Genomic DNA, 25,979 nt, shown 5'->3' on the forward strand with positions numbered 1-25,979 from the left:
CATGGTATTTCTAGTCTCAATTTTTTCAGGAATGCCCATATTGTTTTTCACGGTTTCTGTACTAATTTACTTTCCCACCACAGTATGTGAGGTTGTTTCCCAACATTCTTATCAATACTTGTTGTTTCTTTTCTTTTGCTAATAGCCATTCTAACAGATGTAAGTTAATATCTCATTGTAATTTTGATTTTCATTTCCCTCATGATTAGTGATGTTTAGCATTTTTTCACATGCCTATTGATCAACTGTGTGTCTTCTTTGATGAAATATTTATTCAGATCCTCTGCCCATTTTTAATTGGGTTGTTTGTTTTTTGTTGTTGGGTTTTATAAGTTCTTTATATATTTTGGATTATTAACCCCTTGTTGGATGTGTGAATTGCAAATAAACATATTTGCAAATAAACATCTTAATTTGCAAATTTTTCAAATCAAAAATGGGGATGGGGAATGGGTATGTTAGGTAAAGATTTTAATGTTGACATAGTGGATAGAAAATAGACTTTTGGTGGTGATCATAATGTGGTGTATATAGATGTCAAATTATAACATTGTAAATCAAGTTTATATGATATTGTAACCCAATGTACCTCAATAAAAGAAATTTATAAGCAAAACAAAACAACAATGGATGCATAATGGGTACACTGACCCACCTAAAAGCATGAGATGATAGGACTCTCTATAAAATGTGTCCTCTGTGCACCTGGAGGAAGAAAGACTTTGTCAGAGGATGACACCCCACCCACACCTTGAGTGAGTGAGATGGTATCACTGAAGCTGAGGTGAAGAGAAATCTATACAAACAAACCTTGTCAAATTAACTCATATGTTCTTAGTCATTTCTCCATGATTAACTGCCCTTGTCTAAGTCCCTTTGGCTTGCCGTATTTTCATAAATTATCACTACTTGGCCAACTTAATATATAAGCTCTAGTTCAAACTACTTCTTTGGGTCTTCATTTTCTTAATGAAGGCTTCTACATAAAGTAAAACTTACATTAAATTTTTAAGTGGGCAAGACTAAACAGACAGCTCACCAGAGAAGATAAACAGATAGCAAATAAGAACATGAACAGATGCCCCACATCATGTCATTAGGGAACTGCAAATTAAAACAATGAGATATCACTACACACCTATTATGGCCAAAATCTGAAACACTGACAACACCAAATTCTGGTAAGAATGTGGAGCAACAGGAACTCTTATTTGTTGCTGGAGGGAATGCAAAATGGTCCAGCCACTTGGGAGACAGTTTAGAGGGTTCATATAGAAGCAAACATGGTCCTACCACATATTCTAGCAGTTTCACTCCTGGGTATTTCCCCAAGTGAGTTATAAACTTGTGTCCAAACAAGAACCTACCCGTGAACAGTTATAGCAGCTTTACTTACACTTGTACTTATATTTGAACTGTAGAGATTATTGGCGTTCAGAGAGATAGTCATGGTATTAGCAATATTCCTTAATCCAGGGATCCATGCAGGCCTCTCTGGATTTAAAGTCATTAATTTCTATTATTGTCACTGTGTCTGACCATGAGCCCTTAATATGATTATTTCTCTTCTTCTTTTAACCAGAGCTATTCCAACACTGTTTTACAACAAGTACAAATTAATTCCTAATATAAAACAATAAAAACTAATATATAGCAGTTCTTTAAATGTATCATGCTAGTAAATAAACTTTGAAGTGCCTCAGTGCTTGAATAAGAAATTACACTACTTTGTTTAGTAATTTTTTGGCCTGAATTCCAATTTTAGTATATTAATTCATAATCAACAATATTAGGAGAGAAGATGTACAATTAATACTCTAATAACTCTTTGATTTAAGGGTTCCCTCTGCCCTGAAGATTCTGTTATTTGTATTTCATTATACTTTCCCAGGCCTCAAATTAGAGCATCATTGTAACAGGTTTATAATAAATCATATTACAGTAAAGATGCTCTACAAATAATCCTAAGCAGTTAATATATATAGTGTATTGGGTTATCTTAAAAATATTTAATACAATCAATTCATAAGGAAGACTTTACAGGGACTTCCTGGTGGTGCAAGGGGTTAAGACACAACCTATGAAGCTGTCTGCAGCCACTGCAGCACAAGCTCGATCCCTGCCAGGGAGTTACCCACATGGCACAGCAGACCTCTCCTGACTCAACCCCTGCTCCCCTCAGCAGTGTATTTCAGTCAATCTGCCTATTCTGTTCCCTACTCTTTCTCCAGTGAATCCTCTCACACACCCCTCAGCACTTCTGGCCTATACCCCAGTTCTTGTATGCATAAATAAATAAATCTTTAAAAAAAAAAAAAAAGGATGGTTTCAAGAATGGTTTCCTCTTTAGAAACATTAAAAAGTCCTCTGAGATTGTGGAAATATGAGCTCACCTATTTATTTTCTATCCCTTTCAAGACTCTATTTTACTTATAGTGTTAGTAAAACGTTGAGATACACAACAGTGAAACATAAAGGATTCAGGAAGTCAATTTGGGTGCTTTAATATCCATGTCAAAGTGTTTTTAGAGAAATCAGAAAGAATGGGGAAGGAATTATAAGAATAATAGAAGAGAATCTTTCTTAGTCAAAGAAAAACAAGTTTTTCAAATTAAAAAAGAATGTCCAGGTGTGTAGCAAAATATATGAGAAATACAACTTCACCTAGACAAATCGTTGTAAAATTTCAGAAACCTAAGGATAAAAAAATCCTGCCAGACAAGAGAAAAGACATCACTAGGAAAGGAATAAAAATCAGACTGGCATTTAATTTTTTCCCAACAGCAACAGTCATGTAAGAACAATGGACAAATCTCTTCCCAAATTTCTAAGGAAAAATGTTGATGTTCAACTTGGAATTCTGTACTCAGTCAAGTTATTACGCACATGTCAAGGCAGAGAAAACAACTTGAGCAATACAAGTACTGAGAAAATATACCATCCATGTAACTTGTCTTGGGAAAGGACATAATCCAGAAGGGACTCTTGCCTAGAAGCAGTGGTTTCAACCCCTGAGAACAACAAAGGAATTACTAGAATGGCAGCTACACAAAAGGTCTAGAGAATATTAGCATATTCTGTGTGCCTCAAGGTGTGAGCGATCTAGGGACAGAGGAGACTCCATAAGTTTTTACAGTATACTTGAGACACTGGAAAACAGAAATTCTAAAAAAATAAAATGGCAATCTAAAATCTAAGAAACACAGATCCAGACATCTATGACGGTCATAGAATTTACATAGTCTAAATAAAGTAAATTCCTTTTATTGATGTTTCAACTTCAGAGTAGTTTTGAAAACAAAATATACAAACTTAATTATGATAATAACATAGTGAGGCACTCAGATATTTTAGGAGCATAGCGCTACTATCATTCCTAGAATTGGAGAAGCAAGGGGAAAAAACAATGTTTCTGGAGCTTGTTGGGGGTTAAAACCACAGAGAATCTGCTCCAGCAGGAGCTGTGAGTATAGAAGGAGGTTGCTAGGCTCAAAGATGCAACACTAAAGCAGTGAGAGAGCACACAAGGGATGTCCTACCTACTCCGTCCAGCCACCTGTTGGTCTCCTATTGTTTGGACCAGATGGAGGCCCGCTGGCGTGGGAGCCAAAGTGAAGCAGCGTCCATAAGGGTCAGCATCCTGGGATACAAAACAAGACAAAATGGTTGTGAGATGTGCGCACACAATCAGCGAACATTTCATAGGCACTTTCAAAAGGTCAAACATGTGGGTTGGGGGCGAAGTGGTAATGCAGAAGGAGTGATGCAATCGTCTGAGGCACTGCTCATGCCACTTACTTGTGTCTTCATAACCTTGCATTTGGTAAAGAGTGCTGCAGTGCACACCCTAGTTGATGACATGGTATACCAGATAACACCCAGTCCATGACAGACACTCAGCTTTCATGATCATTTGATATCCCACAAATTTCTCCCATAGCCCAGAAGCAATTCAGGATATGTTTCTTAAGAGGATAGTCATTTAAAGACTGGGTCTTGGCTTTGCTCTAAAACCAGAGAGGACTGCACTATAATTCTAAGTCAAAGCTTGTCAGAGAGGATTGCTTTCTGCCAGACACTTTAAGCACCAGTTAATCTGTTGGACCTTAAACCTCAAATAGCAGAATAGCCTGCACTGCAGCCCATGGTGGTAGCAGTCCTCTCTTCCTCTGATCCCATTCAGAACTTGCAAACTTATGGATTCCTAAATAAGTGGGTCAAAATAACACCATGAAATGTATATACTGTATCTTATTTCAAAATTCCCACAAGATTTTAAGGAACTTTAATAGCAATACGTGACAAAGTTGTCTTTCACTGAGGAGAAAAAAATCTCAGCCTGCTATAGGTTTCCGGACTGTCAAAAACTTCATTGATGTCATAGCCCTTGAATTTAAATAGATTTTTTCTCTTCCCAACCTCTGGCACACATGTTCCTTACCAAGGAATCTACGGTACTTGCCTCCCACTCATCCCATCCAATCAGAAAGATGGACCAAAGCCATGTCGTATGACAGGATGAGACAACGTTCCTTGACTGTTACAGAACACTGGATAATTGACACTGTCCTCAGGCAAAGCCATACAGGCAAAATAAACTACTTCTATAATCTCTTTATTGGAAAGGGGAAAAAAACATTCAACAGGGTGATAAGAAAATATCACCAAAATTCAGATTTTAAAATTCTGTTGGTTTGCATCAGTTAAATGACAACATCTGGAATAATCATTGAACTTGTACTTATATGTTTAAGTTTATGGTAATCCACTACCATTTCCTAAGACTCTCCAATTTCTGCTTAGGTCAAACTGGAGAATTAACTGGGGGTATGATAAAAAAAAAAAATTACCCCTGAAACTTTCATGCATTTGATGGTGGTATGAACCTCAGATATTCTACCCAGAAATGTGGCATTACTTTTGGTTCACTGTTTCAGAAACAAAGGAATAGGCCTATTGACATAGAATCTCATTTCATCAGACAGAGAACCAGGGTGGAGATTCTGCCAGAGGTTCAGCCTGTCTAGTCCAATCACATATTCAGGAACTGAAAAGAATAGGCTTAGTGACCCATTGACTCCACTGTAAGATGAACTCAGGCCAAAAGTGCTTTTATCACCTACTTCCATAAGCCCCCATTTTGATTGTTATTAATTTGGGTGTCCAGTAATTAGCATCATCTCAAGACTCAGTGTCACATAATCCCCTTAAAGTCAGCTTATATCCCTTCCCAGTTGGTGAAAGTTAGAAGAATTTGTACTGTATCCTTTTGACCTCATCACAAGGAAGTTCCTCAAGGGATGCCAGTATTATCTTCCTTTAAGAAGCTCTGAGTTTATGAACTTACTCAGGTATGGCAATTGGGGAGGGGTTTATCTCTCTACTGGAATAACTTAAGCCAGGTTTGTGTTCTCTAATGTTAAAATCAGGTATACAGATGAAGTAGGACATCAGTAGGATGTCTTTTTCCTAGGAACAAGATAGCCAGCACTATAGGTATTCATGAACTAAGCCATGTTAATAACCACTCTGGCTCTTCCACACACTACTTTATCCTATCTGCCTTGTCTCTGGCATTTAAGTGCTACCAGTTGGTCTCTAGCAATATGTAATACCATCATCCCTATTGAAGTCAAGGAACTGATTTCAAAAACAGCATCTTCCTTTGCTCGTGATCCTGAAAGTTTCAGATATGCCAGCCCCAAATATGCTACTTTGACAGAATGATTATTTTTAAGTGAAAGCAATTGTCTTCAAAAAAGGCGGGGGCGGAGGGGAACATAAAAAGACCTTTCTACCCTCCATCTACCTAAGAGGAGGACATAAATTTCCCTGGTGAAGTTGTCCCCTCTCCTGTATCAGTAAAAGGAAAACTGCCCTTCTAGCTGGAAATCAATACAGCACCGAGAAGATGCTGCATAAACAAATGCTGGGAAATACTCTCATCTCCCAGGAGCTTCTCCCCTAAGCTTCCTAGTCACTTTCCCCAACTTATCATCCAAAAAAGCCCAGACTCCCTCTCCTTTGTCTAGGCATTTCTCCATGATATTGCCTTTTGTTAAGGTGGTATGTACTCCGCTGAATCTAACTATTTCTTTAGGCTTTTCCATTCTCTGTGAAGCCCCTGTGCACATAACATTTAAAGTATTAATATCAATAAAAGTTGTAAGCTTTTTCTCCTATTCATCTCTGTGGTCAAGTTTAATTTTCAGGTCTCATTCACAACCTAAGCGGGCAGAGGAAAGTTTTTCTTTCTGTAATCCCCAGTCTACAGAAAAGAACCAATACAGAATTTTTCAAAGATGCATTGCCAATGTATATTTACCAATGTATTTCTCAAACATATTGAAGTACCAAGTGGGCTGCACATGATAAATCTTCTCCAGCATTCCTAAATCCCAGGACTTTAGATTTTTCTCCTCTGTATTATTAAAATGAACTTCTAACATACTTTATTTTAATGTAGGCCACCAATGAATCCAGGTTTTAAACAGCTGCCAAATGATTAAAGCTCTTCCTCACTATATTCCTAAACTATATTTCCAAGTTAAGAATTTCTGGTAAGTGTACCTATATCAATACATTCAGTTCAACCTAAAAATGTTTCTTCCTGCAGTCATTGCTTAGCACACTTCAGATCTAGTCCTACACATTTATGTGGGTAAAAATGAGCCAAATCCTATCATTTTAAGCTCTCACTTTCCAGCATAGATTTTGTATTTATCCCTCTGTGGCATGCTGTTAACTTACAGATGTGTTAACATTGAAATTCTCCTTACAGATGGGCTAGCATTGAAAGGGTAAAAGCAGACATAAGGATTATCAGCATCCCCTTGAAAACTAACTGGTTGTGGTCATTACACAAGCTAGGCAACAAGACAAATGTCATCTGGCAAGGAAAGAGGGGCTGCTTATCTTGATCAGGGGTAATAAATGGGATTTAGAGATTCAGGTTCTCAAAGTCATCCAACTCAAACTACAACTTCCCATTCTAATTCTTTGGGTCTTGCCTCTTTCCCAATCAGTGCCACAACTTTCACTTGGGAAACTATTGAGGCTATGATTTCAGTTGCAATTCTCAATATTTCTAACATAATAAGAACACTCAAATGGTGAGTATAGCTTTGAAAAGTAATTTTTCTTTTGTGACCATATAACGTCTTTATTAAAAGTGAACTCAAAAAGTATTTGAAATCTAACTGTATGTATACCCTAATTATATAGTCTTCATATAAAAATGTAAGTGTTGTACCTGATTCCAGATTTATTGAAAAAAGAGAACATGAGTCACCTTCAAAGTTGAGGTGAAATTGTCACTAACATGAAGTTACATACCATGCAAGACTTGTAAGCTACCCAACCTCTCATTACCAAATAGCTAGGCAATCATTCTCGAAAGACTGGTTCTTAGGATAGCTACCTGACAGGGAGGAGAAACTCAGTTTAAATATAATGTATCAGGGATGACAAAGAAGGAATTCCAACTGATGCTTTTCTTTTTCTTCATGGCAAACAACAACAATTTTTTTTTTTTTTTAACTGACGTCTCTAAAATTACAGTAAAAAGATTCAGGGACACCTAGCGGCTGACAGTACAAGGAATATCCCTCTGGACTAGCAAAATAGTCTTTGAAATTCATGTTTCCTATTTAAATTTGGAAATAATTCTAAGACTCTATCTTTTTAGAAATGGCTGTATTATTTAAACCTTCCAAGATACTTAGTTTTAAAATGGCTTTTCATTTGGACACATTTTCTGCATAGATGTTCAGTTTCAATGTGACCTTCTAGTAGTTGCATTAGATTATTATAATCAGGTAGATAGAAATCAAGTGATGTGTTTCAACATGCACTTATTCTCAAAGGAGATACTACATTAAGGACAAATTCCCTGACAAAACATCATCTATGATAATGTAAAAATCCAAGTTAGTTTATATTTAAGACCAGATCTTCAAAGTACAAAAGTATGAAGTAATATATGCTCACATGTGGGCATGGAAACATGACTTTACATGGTAAGATGAAAAGACAAAGAATAAAACTAAGTTCTGAACTTTTTCTAACAATTAGAAACAGTTTAGTTTCCCTAGACCTTCAAATCTAAAATAACAAGAAGGGATAATTCAGATCAGCCCTTGTCCTAAAAGCCCTATTAATCATTTAAAGTCAGCTATTGACCACTTTCTCCACAGGTCACAATTCTCTTTTAGTTATGTATTCTAGAATCTCAGTCTTCATTTGGTAGAGGTTCTGGATGTCAGTTTTAAGTTTTAGTACAGACCTCTGAATATCCTTTAAGAATGTAGCTATACTACATTTTCCTTTCTAAAAATTTCAAAAAAAAAAAAAAAAGGCTGTACCTTTCAACTCATAGTGGAAGCTTCCACGACAATCAACTTTGAATATTTGTAAAATTTGTAATGTTTTGAAAAAGATTTTGTTTGTACTTCTTTTCTTTTCACAACTATTATTCTGATTTCAATGTCATCCGCCTAAAGTGCCTAAGATTAGATAAGATAAGCATGATTCTACATCAGTATGAAGGACTTGTTTTCCAAGATAACTCATGAATATTGCTGGCACACTAAGTGGTAGGTGACCAGTCTCACCAAGCATGTTTTAGTTACTGCTTACATGCTCCTTTGTATGTAGTTTGGCTTCACATTGCCTCTCCACTCTGCAGCCTTATTTGCCCTCAACAGGATCCTACATCTAAGTCACCTAAATCTGTACTGAGCTGTACATCCATACATCTGGAGCTGTCTTTTTCTCAGTAAAGATGGTGTTATGCATACAGTCGGCTGCTATACAGCTACAGTAAGGAGAAAGCCGAGAGTGTGAATAGTTTAGTATGTCATATCCTAATGAAGATGAAATTCAAAAGTTGTGCCCCAACAATCAACAAATAACACCTGAAGTATTATCCAATGGTTATGCAGCAGAAATCACTTCCATCTCTAGGTTCTCTTTGTTACTTATGGGGTAACTGAGTTGCTGATATGAAGCAAAACTGTAAATTAGAACATTCCTAATAAACTGCAAAATACCACTAGATTTCATGTTTTAAACTGTGAATGATTCATATATTTTTGAATGCCTAGATAGTGAAACTAGTCTTCAGGCAGGGAAAAATAGCAAAACAGAGTCAAGAGTAATACAAAAAAGTAGAAAAAGAAAAATTTGTCATTGATTCTATTGGAACACTGTTACATGGTCGAAAATCCTTGTCTTCTATGTAAGAAAATGTTATTTTGGTTAATGACAAAGATTTCCTAAAAAAAAAAAAAAAGGATGCAATCTTGATTCATTGATTTTTAGTTATGAGTCATGCAACTTAGCGTGATGATAGAGAAATTATGAAAGATAATAGTAAAGCTATGTTTATCGTATCTTAAAATCATCTTTGGTAAAGAAACTTAGTAAGGACTGAATGCTTTAAATATAATACAAGTAAATCCCCCATTTTATTTTTGGAACAAAAGAAAGCATAGGATTAAAAAAAAGTATTAAAGCCTACGTTTGAAATGACATTGTAAGAGCAACTTAGAAAAAAACGGTGTGTTTTATGTCTGGGTCCAAAGCTCTTCCAAAGGCAACTAATTTTTAAGGCAAAAATTATGCCATCATAAAAAATGAGCTTTTTACTAGAAATTTGAGACACTCAAGTTCCAGTTTCTTTTCTCCAAAGAAAGACTCAGTGGAAAAGAATTTCAAATATTAACAAGTGAATCAAATAAACATCTAATAGATAATTTACATGATAATAAATTGATTAACAAAAAATTCATTTTTTCCCATAGCAATAGTATATTTATTGTGCTGAAATCAGGTAGCAGGGAATGAATAGCCCCAGGGAACCAGTACAGAATGTTCACAAAGATTTACAATTCGCTAGTCATTACACACTGAGCAGCAAAAACAAAGGTGTTGAATCCTGTTCATCCAAACTTTTATATGTGTTGCAAACTTTTCTATAATTCTCATGACTGCATGCCTTTGGGGGTTGGGTGGGGATATGTAATTTTAATGCACAATAAATATTTTACAAAATATCCTGAAAGAGTTTGCACAAACAGCATACATCCTGCACATACAGTTTTGACATGTTGGGATACTTAGAAATAGTCATGCTTTTTGGTCACATTTTTCCTCTTTCTATAATGATCCCTGTGCATATGCCCGAGCCATTTAACCTATGTAATAAGACACTACACAAAGTCTCTCTCCTAGTGTTATTTCCAGTTGTTCATTTATATTACACGAAATACTTCATTTGTAAATAGTAATTTTCATTTTATATTCTAACTAATCTCACTTTTATTCACTTTGTGTCTTAAAAAGTAATACCTTGTAACAATCAAGCACTGATTTGACCATATTTAGCACCAAGGAGTCAGGAATATTGCACCAAAATGGGTTTACACTTCATATCTAGTTAATAAATAAGATCTTGTAACTTTGTCACAAAGAAAACATCACTTCAAAAACACATTGAAGAGAATAGTTTCACAGAAAAGTTCGGTGTATGCTATTTGTAAAAAAGCAAAAAAAAAAAATGCTAGTGGATTCGAAAGTTAATATTAAAATTTATATTAGAAGACTCCTTGATTTTTTAATTAAAATTTATTTAATTTTCAATGTTCTTTCCAACAGAAGAGGTAGGTATTATTTCCACATATGAAAAAATCAGTAACAGCCACAAATCAAAACAAGGAAAGCCTGATAAAAATCAACATATTCTCTTCTAATCGCACATAAATGTAGTTATTTTATGATGATACTAATAAAGACATGAATTGTTTCATGTTCCAGTCAGACAACAATCTTAATTCTCATAATTTATTTCCGATAGTATTAGGAATATTGAAAGGCTGCCTTTTCATCACAAAAATTGTTTCCCACAGTGATTTGTGACACGAGTCAAGGTGACCTTTGGGTCCCCAGACAGGACTTTACTGCAATTCTTTCCTATTTTCACCAACACCATCATCATCAAGCCTCTAAGAGTCTACAGAGATCAGCAAATTTTTTAATTTAATTAAAACCCAAAGGGTATATTCAAACTAGAGGTGGAGAGATTTGACTACTTCATTCAGCAAATGGATTCAAATGTGCAAATTTCCAAAGTACCCACATTTCTAGCTTTGGACCAAAAAATATAAGGTAACTGATTTTAATCAGTCGGGAATTAGTAATTTAGCCACAAAATTCATAGAGTGTGTTTCTGTGATCATCAGACTGAGGAATGACCATCTATATGATACATGAAAAATCTCATGCATTAGACAAACAGATGTGGACGGAGGGAGAGTCTCCAAAGTCACATAGTGATTACTTTGGTCTGGACAACGTCAAGGCTAATAAAAAAATGTTTAAAATACAAACTTCATAAATAAAACATCTGGGTATTATATTTAACACTTTACTCAGTCTAAAGGTTACTAATACATGGAGCACATTTGCCTTTTTCTCTCCACCCTAAACCCTCATTTGCTTGTTTTCCCTGAAATTTTATATGAAATGGGAGTATCCTCACTGTCAACAACAGTTAAGGCCCAGTTCAATTTACTCTCCTTTTGCTTTTCCATCTTTCTGCTTTTTTCCATTTTCTACCACAAGTTGCTTTTCTGATTTGTTCACACCATTTGCTGAAACACCATTCACAGCTGTTTTTCCAGTTTTTGATTTCTTTGGCTGATTGTATGTCCGAATATAGAAGTTAAGAAACAGACATATGAAGCTGACTGCATAGGCAATTAGAGCCCAGTGCATCCATTTTGGGAAGGGGCAATCAGTGTAAAGGGACAGTGCGGTGTGCCCGATGGTCACATGGAACTGAACCTGAAAAACAAAAGGCAAGATACATTAACCTTCAATATCATCAGAATCATCTATCGAAGATACACCCAAACGCTGCCAAATCATCCAAATGTAATGGTTCTCTGGCTCCCATGCCCGGTTCCTCATTCAGGTCACTTCTCAAATGCCATCCCCCTCAACAAAAGCTTCCTGATGGCCAGAACTAAAGTACTCTCCACTCAACTGGACCTCAGTCCCATTAGCCAAAGGAGCTTTTTTCTTTGGTGTAGGTTTTGTTCTTTATAAGAATTATAAGTATCTGAAATTGTCTTCTGTATTTGCTGACTTCCATTAGTATATAATTGCAGGGGGCAGGGCTATGTGTTGCCTAAGATTCTTGAGTCTTTAGCAGCGCCTGGACTCAATGAATTACTGCTGAAAAATGTTAACTGATGACAGGGAATATCAATGGTCCAAAAGAGTAAAGTAATGGTACGGTAGGCCCTTCAATTTTTGTTTCCTCCTACATTTTAGACTGGTTTCTTTCCAGAAAATTATTGGCATTTGGTGCATGTTTGTTTTTTTTTTAATGAACTTATCATAATGGCTTGTTAAATTTCTTTGAGAACAGCAGGTAAATAAGCACTTGAATTCACACTATCCTTTGAAACCTAAATCTTTTGGTAAAACTTAGTGGATATTTGAGAATAAATGCGAAAAAAAAAAGAGAGAGAGAGAGAATCACACTCAACCTGAAGATATTTTAAAAGAAAAGCCAAAATTAAAATGCTTAAGATAAACAAATAGTCTTAAATTCTGGCAAATCAGTAAGTGAATGGTTTTAGATATAAGAATTATGAATTCTGTGGTATTTTTACAAGGATTAACTTTTTATAAGATCAACTTACATGACTAACTTTTATGAGAATTTGTGGCTTGGAAATAGATAACCCTTTACAAAATTTACATCCTATTTGGAATGGGCAATTATGGCTCGTCTTCAAAGGATAGCATAATCAATATTAATTAGTAAATATTACTAAAATAATTTATTCTACATAAGCCCAAAATGTATTGAGAACCTTCTATGGCAAAATTCAGATTCTAAGGACGTTTGATTTCACAATGGTTCTTTGAACCTGCATCACCGAAAAAGGGTGTGTCGACAGGTGTGACCGAGGGTGGCATCACTCAAGGAGAGTGTGGGTACAGACTCCAAAAACCAGACAGAAAGAGTTCATGTGATTCTTGTCACCTGTTCATTTTCTCGGGACCATGTACAAGTTACTGAGAGAAATAAATTACACAAATTGTATAAAACAGCTTACAGGAAAACTGGAGGAAGATTCCAGTAGCATGTTAGTTACACATTCCAGTAGCATGTTAGTTACACAATCTTTCACACCCCGCATTCCCCCAAAAGTTGTGTTTCCCGTTTGGTCGGCCAGCTGTTTAGCAACTTAAAGCAGAGATGGATGTATTTCCACATGTGATGCCACTGATAAAACTGTGTACAAGCCATTATTACAGCGAATTATCATAAATTCCAAGTGTTGAAGAGTAGTTACCAGGTTGGTTTTGGATTTCCAGTTTGATAACTGGAGTAGTACCTATTTCTGAAAGTGACATCCATGCACCCAGGTGCCACAGAAGTCCTATGAGGGTAAGTGATGAAAACTGTCTAAAGACTAGCATATGAAAATACATAGTTCTGCTCTCTCAGGGCTATGTATTAGAGTAGGAAGAGATGTTCTCTGGTCTGCATTTCCTTCATTTATCCACCCCTTCTTTGGGCTGGTGCCTTTTATACCACTTTTACATGTTAAATGTATGGTATCTCTTAGCAAGTACAAAAAAAGAAATAAAAATCAAAATTAAAGGGAAAACAGAGTGAAGAGAGGTAATAAAATTTGCTTAAGTTAAAAAAACAGTTAAGGATTTCTAATCTTTTTCTCCTTAATAAACTTTTTCTTTCAATAAACAAACAAAAAAAAAACAGCTGAGGAAAAAAATTCCAATTTTCCTAGTCACACATGAGGGACTCTGTGGTGTGCTTAGACCTCTAATCTTGTATTTCATAGATGTTTCAAAAGAATATTTCCCTTAGAGAAGCAAAAGTTGTGCTCAACCTTTTAAAAAATATTTAGAAAGTGGTTGTGGCTACCAGGTCTATGAACAGAGAACTCAGAGCCAAGCAGCCTCACCTCCCATAGCTAGAACACAGAGAAAGTCAATTTTGGAACAGAAAATTGTCAAAGATGTATTCTCACATCACAATTAACAGATTCAAATATATTCAGTGTTTTACAAGAAGAAACTTCAGACACAACTCACCAGCTGCAACATGGTCAGGTATCGTTTCCACCAAAGATACTTCTGAATCCATGGGCCAAGGGCAGTTAACCCATAGTACGAGTACATAATCACATGGATGAAGGAATTCATCTGGGCTCCGAAAAATGCTTTAGGAAAAATAAGAGGCAATTAATTATAAGATACAGAAAATTTACTAAGCAAGAAACCATTTGGATGTAACGTAAATAAATCCACATTATTTTCTAACTTTCAACCTTGAGTATACATCAGGAATAAAAGTTAAGTAGTACTAATGGAAAGGAAAAGCCTTCTTTTCCAATTATGCTAAGTATTTTTAGACTCAAGTTTTGTCATTTAAGTATCAGTGTTCTTCAAATACAAAGAACTTTCAAAGTGGCAGGTTTTCAAATGTGGGGCTCCAATGGCTTAAGTTGGCCCCAATAAAGAATTGCCTACAATACTTTTCATTCTGCTATTCTTGGGGGAGAAAGATAATGGTACATAAAAGTGCTCAATTAGACTTGCAATTATTACTGTCTTTAAAATGCCAATACACATCTACAGCAAAACAGTACTTATAATGTGAACTGTACTGTGACTTATACTCTAGGTCTCCATCAGAGGAATGGTCTGTTTCCAGCTCAATGATATGAATCATTTTCAGTCTATAGGCATCTGAAAAGCTAGAGGCATATCTTGAGCCAAAATGGGAATTCTGATCTCCTTTAATATTAACCAGGTTGTATACAATTTCCTTTGACTGAGAACCAGCAGGTTCATTTAAGGCCTATCATAGGATGGAAGAGAGCTCTGGGTTTGCGGTGAAAATGGAGCCTTCAAACTGAGATGTTGTATCTTGCCCTTTGGCTCAGAATCAGTAGAAGTGCTCCCCATCAAAATATTACTCACTATATTTAGGGTCACTTTATGCTTATCTCTAGGACAAATGCTTAGGTGTTAATGTAGTCACAAATAAAACTTTCTTCCAATTTCCTTAAAATGGTACTAACAGAAATAATTAACCATGAAAGCAAGTTAAAGTATAAACCAAGTCAAATTTCCAGGACACAACACATTGACACAATTACTTCTCACCCAACACACTGACACAATTAAATGCAAATAGGCAGGCTCCTGAAAATGCTCACCTTGTCCCCCTGCAACCCACTTAATTCCAATCCACCACAAGGTAAACATTGTACAGTGATGATACACATGAAGGAATGAGACTTGGTTGTTTTTCTTCCTCAGAATAAAAAACACTGTGTCCAAATATTCAACTCCTTTAGAAATAAAGTACCACCACAGAGCTGCAGCTATCTGTAAAAAATAAAAAAAGGAAAAACAAGCTAAAAACACTAGAATGACACAATCATATGGCTTTCTACTCATATATACATAAACCCTAAATAATCTTCACCATACAAAATGTATATGGCAAGGAATAATTTTTGTCTAAGTAGGTGTGAAGCCTAGGTATCTATTCAGAGGGAAAATGGAAAAGGTAGAGTCAAAACTACATTTACACAGTGCCAACATTTTAAAGAAAATTTCCCATCTGTTAATGTAGCTGAATATCAGGGAGCACCAAACTGCTGAATACAGAGCTAAAAATACATCCATCTCACTGTGTTTTTCAATTAGGTATAGAAATTGAGATACTTACTTTGGGAAGATATGTCAACTCTTCAGGCTTACAGATTGCCTATCTTGGGTATTCTTAGAAGTATGCTGTCTAGCAACTGGTCTCCATTAGTGTTGGCCTCTCTCATTTTAACAGACCCAATCTCAATAGTTTGTATTAGGCAGTAAAATATTTAAAATGATAAATTGAAACCAAAACAGCAAATATTTCCTAGGTCATAAATATAATCCTGCTTATATGAATAATTCTTTTCTCTTCCTGGGCTCTAATTAAGACACCAGATGGTATACAAAGATTATAATACATGCTGAGATTAGGGATCCAAGGATCTAGTGAGAGGTGACCTCTTCATGTATGTTTAAAATATTTTACAAGAGGGCCTCCCCAGTGGCGCAGCGGTTGAGCACTGGGTTGCGAAGCTGCCCGCAGCCTCTGCAGCACCAGTTCGATCCCCAGCCACCGGGAGAGGGTCCCACATGGCGCGCAGACCTCTCCTGCCGCCCGCTGCTCCCCTCAGCAGTGTACTTCGTCAGTCTGCCTGCTCTGCTCTCCGCTCTGACTCTGGTGAATTCTCTTACCCTACCTCGCTTCTGACTGTACCCAGTGCTTGTATAAATAAATAAATTTTTAAAAAATAAAATATTTTACAAGAATCCTACTATAACAGTAACCTAAACTCAACTCTTAAGTTGAGTATTTTCTATGCATCCTAGGTACAAATAACAAAGAAGGCAGTGAATAACTAAAATCTGTTTATAAACTTTTGTGTGGCAGTGTTTGATAGTTTCATCCCAAGACAGGCTTAAGTGTTTTAGAGTTGATCGATCCTCTCATTTTATATCTGCATCTGTTAGATGTCATGGGTTTGTTTACTCTGGATTTATTTTTTGCTTATGAAAAACAAAATTACAATTTTAAAGTGTGGGCAAAGAGGAGAGAGAAAATGATGTCTTGTATTCATAAGTTGATATTTATTTACTGAATTTGCTTTAGTACTATTGAGATGATCAATATGGTTGAAAATAGTTTTGAAATAGTCAACTATTCACAGCAACACCATCTTTAATCTTCACTACTATGCCAGTACTTTAATATAAAATAACTAAAACCATTTTGGCATAGCTAGAAGGTAAGATTTATTATCTTATCTCCCTCCCCCTCCATCTAGGTCTCTAAATTATACACCATTCACAAAAAATAATAAGCCCCTCTCTTAAGTCCTTAAACTGCATTGGATATCTTTGAATAGGCTACATCAAAGTGAAAAGTGATACTCCTGGCTACATAACAATGAGTGCAAAAAAGAGTGTCGTAGTGAAACACTAATTCTTTTACATGTAATATTAGAAAAAAAAGGAAAATTTCATATTTTCAAATAGATTCAACATGTTGTGAATCTTTAGTTCTTTCTCCTAGATTATAGTTCCACAATAGCTAATTTTTCCAAGAACTGATGATTTATACAAGTCAGGAGGGTAGGTTCAAAATTACCAGACTGCATGTTTTTAAACCCTTAGCCTAAAAATACTAAGTTATTTCACATAATCTGATTTTCTAAGCACACTCCTAAAAGAAAGTAAATATAATGCTTTTCCCTGCCCCTTTTCCCAAACCAAGCCGGACCACAGGAAATCAGTTCCTAACAGAGGAGCTCCGCTTGGCAACATGGTTACCAGAAGACAACGCTTTTCTAGCCAGCAAATCTTTAAAAAAGTAGCTGCCCTCATTTTCTTTCACTGACATCACAGACTTCATCTTCTTGTTAGCCTTTCATTTCACATGATCCCTCCCTTACTAGACGTCAGCTCCAGAAAGGCAGGGATCTCGTGTCTTCCCACCTGTCTCCCCAATGCCCCTTGCTCTGTCTGCTTATCGTTGGTGTTCAATACATATTTGTGAACTAAATAAAAACAAATGTCAATAAAAGAGGTGATTTTTCATCAGCTCATAAATCTAATAGGGAAATGAAGACATGGACACAAAATGGCAAGCACATTAAAGAAATTTGGTCTTGAGTCTTGATTAATACTGGTATTTATACTGTTCAACCCCAATGTCATAACTTTTTTTTCCCAAAGGAAGCTCCACATATTATGTCATTACTATATTTATCACATATAACATAAAACACATACATACTTCTATAAGTTTTATATATGTATGTACATGACATAAGCCATGTATTATATGTTTTGTGTAATATATGTAATTTTTAATAAGAACCATAGTACACAAGAGGATTTCAATAAATACTTAAAAAAATACTTGTTATTTCTTCCACTTGAGTAAAATGGTAATTTTACAAATGTAGGTGATTGAAAAATAAAATATGATAATATAATATTACTGGAAGTTTATTTTTGTGCAAAAATAAACTTACTTGATAAAAACTGAGTTTATACCTACACAAATAATGCTATACTTAACTTACCAAACATTTCATAGTTTATAAAACTTTTTTCCTTAAACTTTCTTAACAAAGGAATTACTCTTTATGAATTTCTTTTTTTGACCAATTACAACAAAAATCTAATACGTTACCTTTGCAATAAGCATTGAACTTTTTTAAGTACTGCATTCTAGTAATCCAACAGTCACTTTTACCATTAAATTAAAGAAGTTAGTGAAGTATGAAAACAGATTCTCAATTGCATACTTTAAAAGAAAAGAATAGCTTTGTTGACTCAGAACAATCCAGTATACTTCTACTACTATATTAAAGTAAGTTTTTCACAAACTGTGGCTTATAAAATTAAACCTACTTCTACCGATTTTACAGTATTTTTAATGTACTTACCCTGACTTCATTAACATCATTAGAATAATCCACACCCTGGCAAATATAGCTATATCCTGCATTATAAGATCCCATGAATAACTGGGGAGAAAAAGGAACAACATTTAGAGTCAAGTTTGGTACCTACAGTATTAAAATATTAAATATAACACGCAAACTTTCAATGATCTTAAAAAGCAATATTGGCTAAAAAACTTCAAATGTATTAAACATTTAGTGTGTTCGATTTTTAAAAATTTAATGTCAACTCATTCTAAACTTGAAATTGAAATAAAAAATAAAAGTTTTTGACTGAAGTTAATTTTATATCCTTTATAATATTAAGAGAAATTTTGATTACCACAAAATAGTTCTAAGAGTTGCAGTGATTTCCTGTCTTGATCTAGTATAGTTTGTATCTGACAAATTAGGTAAAAAGTATCCACAAAAATTAAAGTTTCTATGAAGTTGAGATTCTATAGTCTAAGATGCAAATTTAGGATAAAAAAACTTAAAGGGGAAAACTGTTTATATTCCCAGCATCAATAGTCCAGTTCTCTGGGATCATACAGAATTTTAGCGAGGAATCTCTTAGTAACCAAATTCTTATATTCTTACTACTTAAAAAATAGCCATGTCAATCTAGCCTTTAGAATTTCCTTTCAAAGTGTCATGGAACTTTGCTGGTACCTAGAAAAATACACTATAATTAATAAGAACATTTGTATAAGAGTTAACCCATTTTAGTCCCAACCGAAAATACAATGACATGTAACAGGATTTAACTTGAAAGCAGTAGTCTACATCTACATATTTGATCCGTTACATACCTGAGATCGCAGAACAAGAATTATACATAAATAGCTGTAACTATCTCCTGAATGGTTAAGAGTGCCAACCACAATGCCAAAATGATCTCACTTATCTCTGATACCCTAAGAGCTAAGTATTGATATATTCCCATTTTACAGACTCAGAGAAGTTAAATCATTTCCAATGTCCCAAAAGCTAATAAGGGATATTTTAGAATCCACTTGATTTTAAAATTCCATGTATACTTCATGTATACTTCACTTTTTTTTTAATCCAAAACCAAAAAATGCCAATCATGTAAAATTTACTGCTAGAGAAGCTAAGTTATCTTGAGGTACAATATTACAATGATGGTTTTACACATTCTCATCTTAAAATTTCTAATAACCCTGGGAATCATAATTGAAAGACTTTAAGAAAGTTACCTCTTTGAAGATAAAAAAGTTAAGCAAAACCATTCCAAAATTATAGGCGATCAGCACTAAGCGCATCTGAAAAGGTTCTCGGTCCTTCATCCATTTTGGACCCAGCCACACAAACAGGAGATAAAGCGTACTTATGCAAAGTGTGGGCCAGGGAGACTTCATCAGAGGCCAATCCTCCACCCGTTTATCTAGAGAGAAAACACAATAACATAAAATTCATTAAATGATGAATTTTTTTTAAAGATTTATTCATTTATTTATACAAGATCCGGGGTACAGGCCAGATTCGCAGGCGGGTGAGGATTCACCAGAGACAGAGCAGGGAGCAGAACAGGCAGACTGACGAAACACACTGCTGAGGGGAGCAGCGAGCTAGACAGGAGAGGTCTGCCGCGTCATGTGGGACCCTCGCCGGCAAGCCAGGATCGAACCAGCGCTGCAGAGGCTGCGGACAGCTTCACAGCGCTGCGCTCAACTGCCTGCGCCACCAGGGGAGGCCCTAAACGATGAATATTTTATAAAATGAATTTATTATGAATTATAATGTCTCCACTATAGTTTTCCTAGGTTCCTAATCTGTAGTGGATGAACTACAGACCACTATTTTTTGAGTCCCAACATAAAGACCAAAGAAATGAGACTGATTCCTGTAAGTGACTTTTCACTATGAAGTTTCATTACACAGGGAGCACATAATGTTTTGTAGAGAACAAAGGCAGGAAATGAAGCTCACTAAAAATATAGAACAAGTTTGAGATGAAAAGTTAATGAAAGATTTCAAGGAGAAGAAATTTTAGAAACTCGTCATCTACACTCAACATATCAAATTTATCAGTGCCGTTAGGAAGCTGCTCCCTTCAATGCATAAAAGAAGTAGTTAACTAAGGGGTGCGGGGTAAGGAAGTCATTCCCTGGAATGTTTCCAGTCAGTGAAGACAAGAGTACATTTATGTTTGAAGCATTAAGTGAGTGATCATTATCGTTTTACAATTTATTTAAATGGCAATCACCATATTCAAGACATTTTTTCCAACTTACTCATTGAGAACATAAGTTCATTTTTATTATCCATTAGTATAACCAATCTATGTGCTTTTCTCTAAAGCGACAAATCATTTACCTTACAAGTGTAAATACACACAGAATGCAACACTTTATTTCACTTAAAATGAGTCAACTGTCCTTACTAGAATATGCACCTCTGTGTCAATTTTATTAGCGTTTCACCACAAACAGAACATTTCTAAGAGAAGTGTGATCAAGAAAAGTGGGATTAAAAATTTAATTTTCTAATACATTATACAAAGATATTGAAATTCATTTTCATATTTCTAAAACCTAACAGCCCCACTTCAGGTCATGGAGATGCTAAGGTATCCTATTCCTACCCACAATTCTTTTCCACGAGATTGATACAAAGAGCAATGTATTTATTATTCCTTCATGTAACAAAGAAAAAAAATTCAAGTGCAAGGAGATTTTAGTTTCTAACATGATATATTTCTCACTCTTAATAATACACAAAATTGCTACTGACTTCAAAGGAAATTCTGAGCAACAAAGAGGGAAAAAAATGAAAAAAAGTGTAAAAATTTACTCCAAATTAATATTAAATAAAAAAGCTCATTCTTTTTGATATATAATGTGGGTATCCTGCACCATTCTCTCATTATAGAGAGAAGTACTGAAGACAGAAAGAAAAAGAGAGAGAAGCAGCTGGAGATCTGACAATATCAAATACTAACAGAGGTCAATGTGAGAGTAAAAGGATGGAGGTAAGAGAAATACCAGAGCACACATGCTACACTCTACCAGTAAACAGATAGGCTGAGTTTTAATACCAGCTCGCCACTGAACCTAGGAGCTTTAGTGCACAATATGAATTCATTCCCTTTATGTATGAAAGAGAGAAGGGGCACTACATTAGTGTTTTTACAACTTTAATGAGAAAACGAAGCATCTGGGAGGCACAGTCAAAACGCAGGATCTTTCTCAGTAGCTGGGATGCTGCCCAGCTAAGAAACATTTACATTTTCTAGGACACGAATTATGCCAATATTTCATAGATGACCTTTTGAGCAGCAAGAAACTAGGTGATCGCTTAGTTTGGTTTTTTTTTTTTTTTTTACTTCTTAAAATTAGTACTTTTCAAACAATATCTAAGAGGAAGAATGGAATTGAAGATGAGGAAAATGAGATCATAAAAATAGGGAAGTTTCAGTGATCTGGAGACTTAGAGGACCTCAACATGTCTATTTCATTACAGCATTCCTCATCACATCGTCCTAGGACCTTCCTCTAAAACACAGGAGCAAATGTAAGGCAGGGGCTGGGCATTCGTTTGTATTGCAAGGTCTATCAAGGTGCCTAAATAGTTATCTGATGAACAAATGAGTGGATGATTTTTTTTTCCCATGTTTGTCTTTTATTCTTTATCCCTTCACTGAAATCCAACAGTACATTTATTGCTCCTTCAGGGTCCTATGGTTCTTCTGGATCCTCCTTTACTCCATTATGTTAACATACAACTTCAGCCTGAAGTTAACAACACTTGAGGAGAGTATTTAGGGAGTACAGGTGCGCTCTATAAGGCTCAATGTTCACTTTCTCCACGAAAAATGGCAACGCCCTCACTTCTGTGGCCAACAATTTAAGTGATGTACTCATTTAGCAACCACCTAACAAAGTCCTGTCTTCAACCTATCCTTCTCAAATTAGACTTTCTAGTTCACAAGGCTCAAATAACTCTTGAAAATTCCACCTCCAATTATTATTATGGAATAGCACTAATTGCCAACAACCTGCATCACAGGATAACAACTCTCATCTTATGGTAATATTTGCCTGAAATTTCTCCATGGCTTTGCAGTTATGTCTTCCTGAATTTGTTTGCATTAATATTTCTTTTAGTATTTCTAACAAGATTCAAATATGCCATGCTTTTATGTTTGCTTTTCCATTAAAAAGGCTTGATTGCATCACAATATTGTTATGCAATGATATGAAAATTCACCACTGCCAACAAGTCCCCCGAGTCTTGAAACAAACAACAACAAATATGTATGTATGTATGTATGTATGTATGTATGTATGTATGTGAAAACTGAACAGTAAAGGATAATCATAAATACTGAAAATTTAAGTATTTTATACAACCTTAAAATAATGAATTATCTAGCTTTTCATTAACTCAAATGTTTAAATAATATCTTTTAGTCTGCTATCTTCTAAGAGAGATGTGTGCAATTTGCTTATTTTTTCCCCCAGTTTTATTTAAAAATAATTGACATACTTCAATGTCAAAGTTTAAGGTATGGGCATAATGATTGATTTACATATATTGTGAAATTATTATAATAGATTCAAGCTAACATTCACCTTCTCATGCAGATACAATAGAAAGAAAAGAAAAAAGAAAAAAATTCTTGTGATTACTCTTGTAACAACTTTCCTATATATTATACAGCAGTGTTAGCTATAGTCATCATGTTGTGTCTTATTTACTTACAACTGCAAATTTGTACCTTTTGATTACCCTCCTCAAATTTTCCCTCCCCGCACCCCAACCCTCTGGCTCTGGTAACCTCAAGTCTGGTCTCTTTTTCTATGAGTTTTTTTTTTTTAAGTAACATTTTAAAGATAAATTAAATCCTCTACTCATTTGAGCTATACTGAATCCATATGTAGATGGTGCATATTAGAGTAAAAGAAGATATATTTATAGTAGGTTGTCAATATTCTAACCCTACAGTTATGGACAGGGTTCCATAACATGAATTTATTAGGGGAAAAAATGAGAGAGAAAAAGTCTATTGAAACCTATCCCTACTGCTACCACTGAAGACAAATTTCTGGTCTGAGGAATACCAAGGTCAAATGGGTTTGATTTAACACTATTGAAAATTCTCTATTTTAAAAGCTTTGGGGAGAGGGGTGTTAATATGGCAAAATGTAGATTGACTCTAGTCTATTTGTCAAATTATCTTAATTTATATTTTATACTATTAATGTTTGTGTTATGTCATTGATTTTGGTCTTTTTTTGAGCCTATCACATTTGTTAAGGTTTTATATGGCATGCATACCTTTATCTAGAATCATATAATTTTAGAATAGAAATGATGCCTTTATCTTAAAACGCAACTGAAGGGGGGCAAGAGAATTGATAAAAAAGGTGGAACAAGAGCCACATATCTCCCAGCAGCTATTCTAGTACCACTCAGGCATCAAGTCCATTGATTGGGGGGAGAAAATTTCCCATTAGTTTCTTCCTCAATTATGAGTATAAATGATATTCTTTTCCTTCAAGGGAAGGGAAATAGGAAAAACCTACAAAACTCCCCTCAGCAGAAAGAAGAACAACAGATATACTCAAACCAAGTCTCACACTTTCTAAGGGGCTGCATCTGGCAAACCTGGTGTAGGATCATAAATGCTCTTAAAGCCATAACATGACAGAGTGATGGGAAAGGACTAAGGATGTCTAGCCTGGAAAAAGGAAAGAAGCCTCATCAAATACTAAAAACCTAGAGAGAGCAGATTTCTTTCCTCTTTCTAGAATGCAGAATTAGAACCAACGAGATATTTATAAGGGAGATAAATTACATCTAAAATTAGAAAATTTCTAAGCATAGGGTTGGTCTTTCTCTAAGTAGAAGGAACTACCTCCTTTGGTAATGAGTTCGCACTCCTGGTTAAATTTAAGCAAACCTGAAGCTAAATATTATTGCTAATCAAGTTCAGGAGCTAGAGACTTTATTTAAATAAGAATTACTAGAATGCATTATACCTTACCCGTTCCAAATCTCCAGGAACTAATTTCCATTTAGAACATTTTGACTGTTTCATAAAGTTCATGCCCCATAGAACTAATTTACAAACATTACTTTGGTCAGCAATTATAAAATTTTATCAGTATTAAAGAATATGGAGTGGTTGACAAACTGTATGTTGGTTAAAACTCACAAACTCTTCACTAAAAAAGAGCTAATTTTCATCATGTGTAAATCATGCCTTTATGAAAAGTGGGAGAGAAAAACAGTCCATCTGAATTGGGGCTCCTCGTGAATACCCTCCACCAAAAGGTTTTATTCTAAACCTGACTTGTATCACAGAATCACACAGCATGGCGGACAGATAGATAGAACAGTCTTTCAATTCAGACCTTCCACCTCTCCTGGCCTAAGTGATTTGGGACAGATTATTTGTTCCCTAGTAGACTTCTCAGAAACAACAGTTACAAAAATCTTCCCTGTGCAAATATTGGTGTTCAAAATCCAAACATCCCTTTCAGTGCCAGCAAAGATCATAAGACCTTCAAGAAAATGGTAGTAATATTTCCCTTTAGCAACAAACAAAACAGAAAAACTGAAGATACTATTAGACTGTGCATGTATTTTAGAGAATTTTGGTCTCTTGCTAACAGTTCTATAAATTGATTAGCTTCTGGGTAAAATACCATTGATTTTGAATTTATTCCTTTTCACTAATTTACAAGTTTTGAGCCCTAGTATTATGAAACTTGGCAGAAATTTTCATAATTCACTTTGAACATACTGTTTTATGGTCTCGGCTACTCTATCATATGGAAGGAAATCAACTTCATCTTCTCAGGCTAAATACCACCATAGATATAGATATATAAATTTATATAAATGAATATCACTTTTAATTTAATCTCATACAATAGCCCTTAAAGTACCTTTGAGTATTTAAGACATTTTTCTTTACATTACTTATGGTAGTATTATGAACTTTGTTCAGCTTTAATAATCTAAGTAGTGATACTATGTAAATAGGATAGCAGTAAACTAAAATAGGAGAAGATTCACAGGTCAGAGGACCAATCATTGGTCTCCTACTTAGCTGGTATGATGAAGAGACAAGGGCACTGGGCTAAGTGATAAAACAACCTACTCAGACCATTACAATATAGTGCTCATCTACAAGTTATTTAACTTGTGTGCTGCACAGGGACTTCCGAACATATGGAAACAATACTTGTCAGGCCTAACTCTTAGCAAACTATAAAACAAAATACACAGGCAAGGTTCTTTTCCTTGTTATTTGCTAATTTCTGGCCACTTGGGTGGCTGTTGATAAGGCAGCAGCTATGCATTCTCATCATAAGGTTATTTTACTATAAACTAGAAACAATAGAATAAAAGCTCGACTGCTATACCATAAAACACTGAAAAAAATTA

At 35.1% G+C, this 25,979-nt stretch overlaps 1 protein-coding gene across 2 annotated transcripts in view; it reads right to left on the minus strand.

Moving 5' to 3' along the window:
• Window positions 1-9,790: 9,790 nt before the first annotated feature.
• ELOVL4 (ELOVL fatty acid elongase 4) overlaps window positions 9,791-25,979 on the minus strand; it is a 42,915-nt gene continuing 26,726 nt past the window's right edge. For both annotated transcript variants that reach the window (XM_054698985.1, XM_037519999.2), the window contains 5 exons: window positions 19,778-19,965; window positions 18,561-18,641; window positions 15,267-15,438; window positions 14,137-14,264; window positions 9,791-11,844 (listed from right to left, as the gene is read on the minus strand). In XM_054698985.1, the coding sequence (XP_054554960.1) occupies window positions 11,569-11,844; window positions 14,137-14,264; window positions 15,267-15,438; window positions 18,561-18,641; window positions 19,778-19,965 (845 nt within the window). In that variant the 3' untranslated portion in view covers window positions 9,791-11,568. The remainder of the gene's footprint in view (window positions 11,845-14,136; window positions 14,265-15,266; window positions 15,439-18,560; window positions 18,642-19,777; window positions 19,966-25,979) is intronic.

This window comes from Talpa occidentalis, unplaced genomic scaffold, assembly GCF_014898055.3.
Source record: "Talpa occidentalis isolate TD23 unplaced genomic scaffold, MPIMG_talOcc4v2.1 talOcc4.2, whole genome shotgun sequence".
NCBI lineage: Eukaryota > Metazoa > Chordata > Mammalia > Eulipotyphla > Talpidae > Talpa > Talpa occidentalis.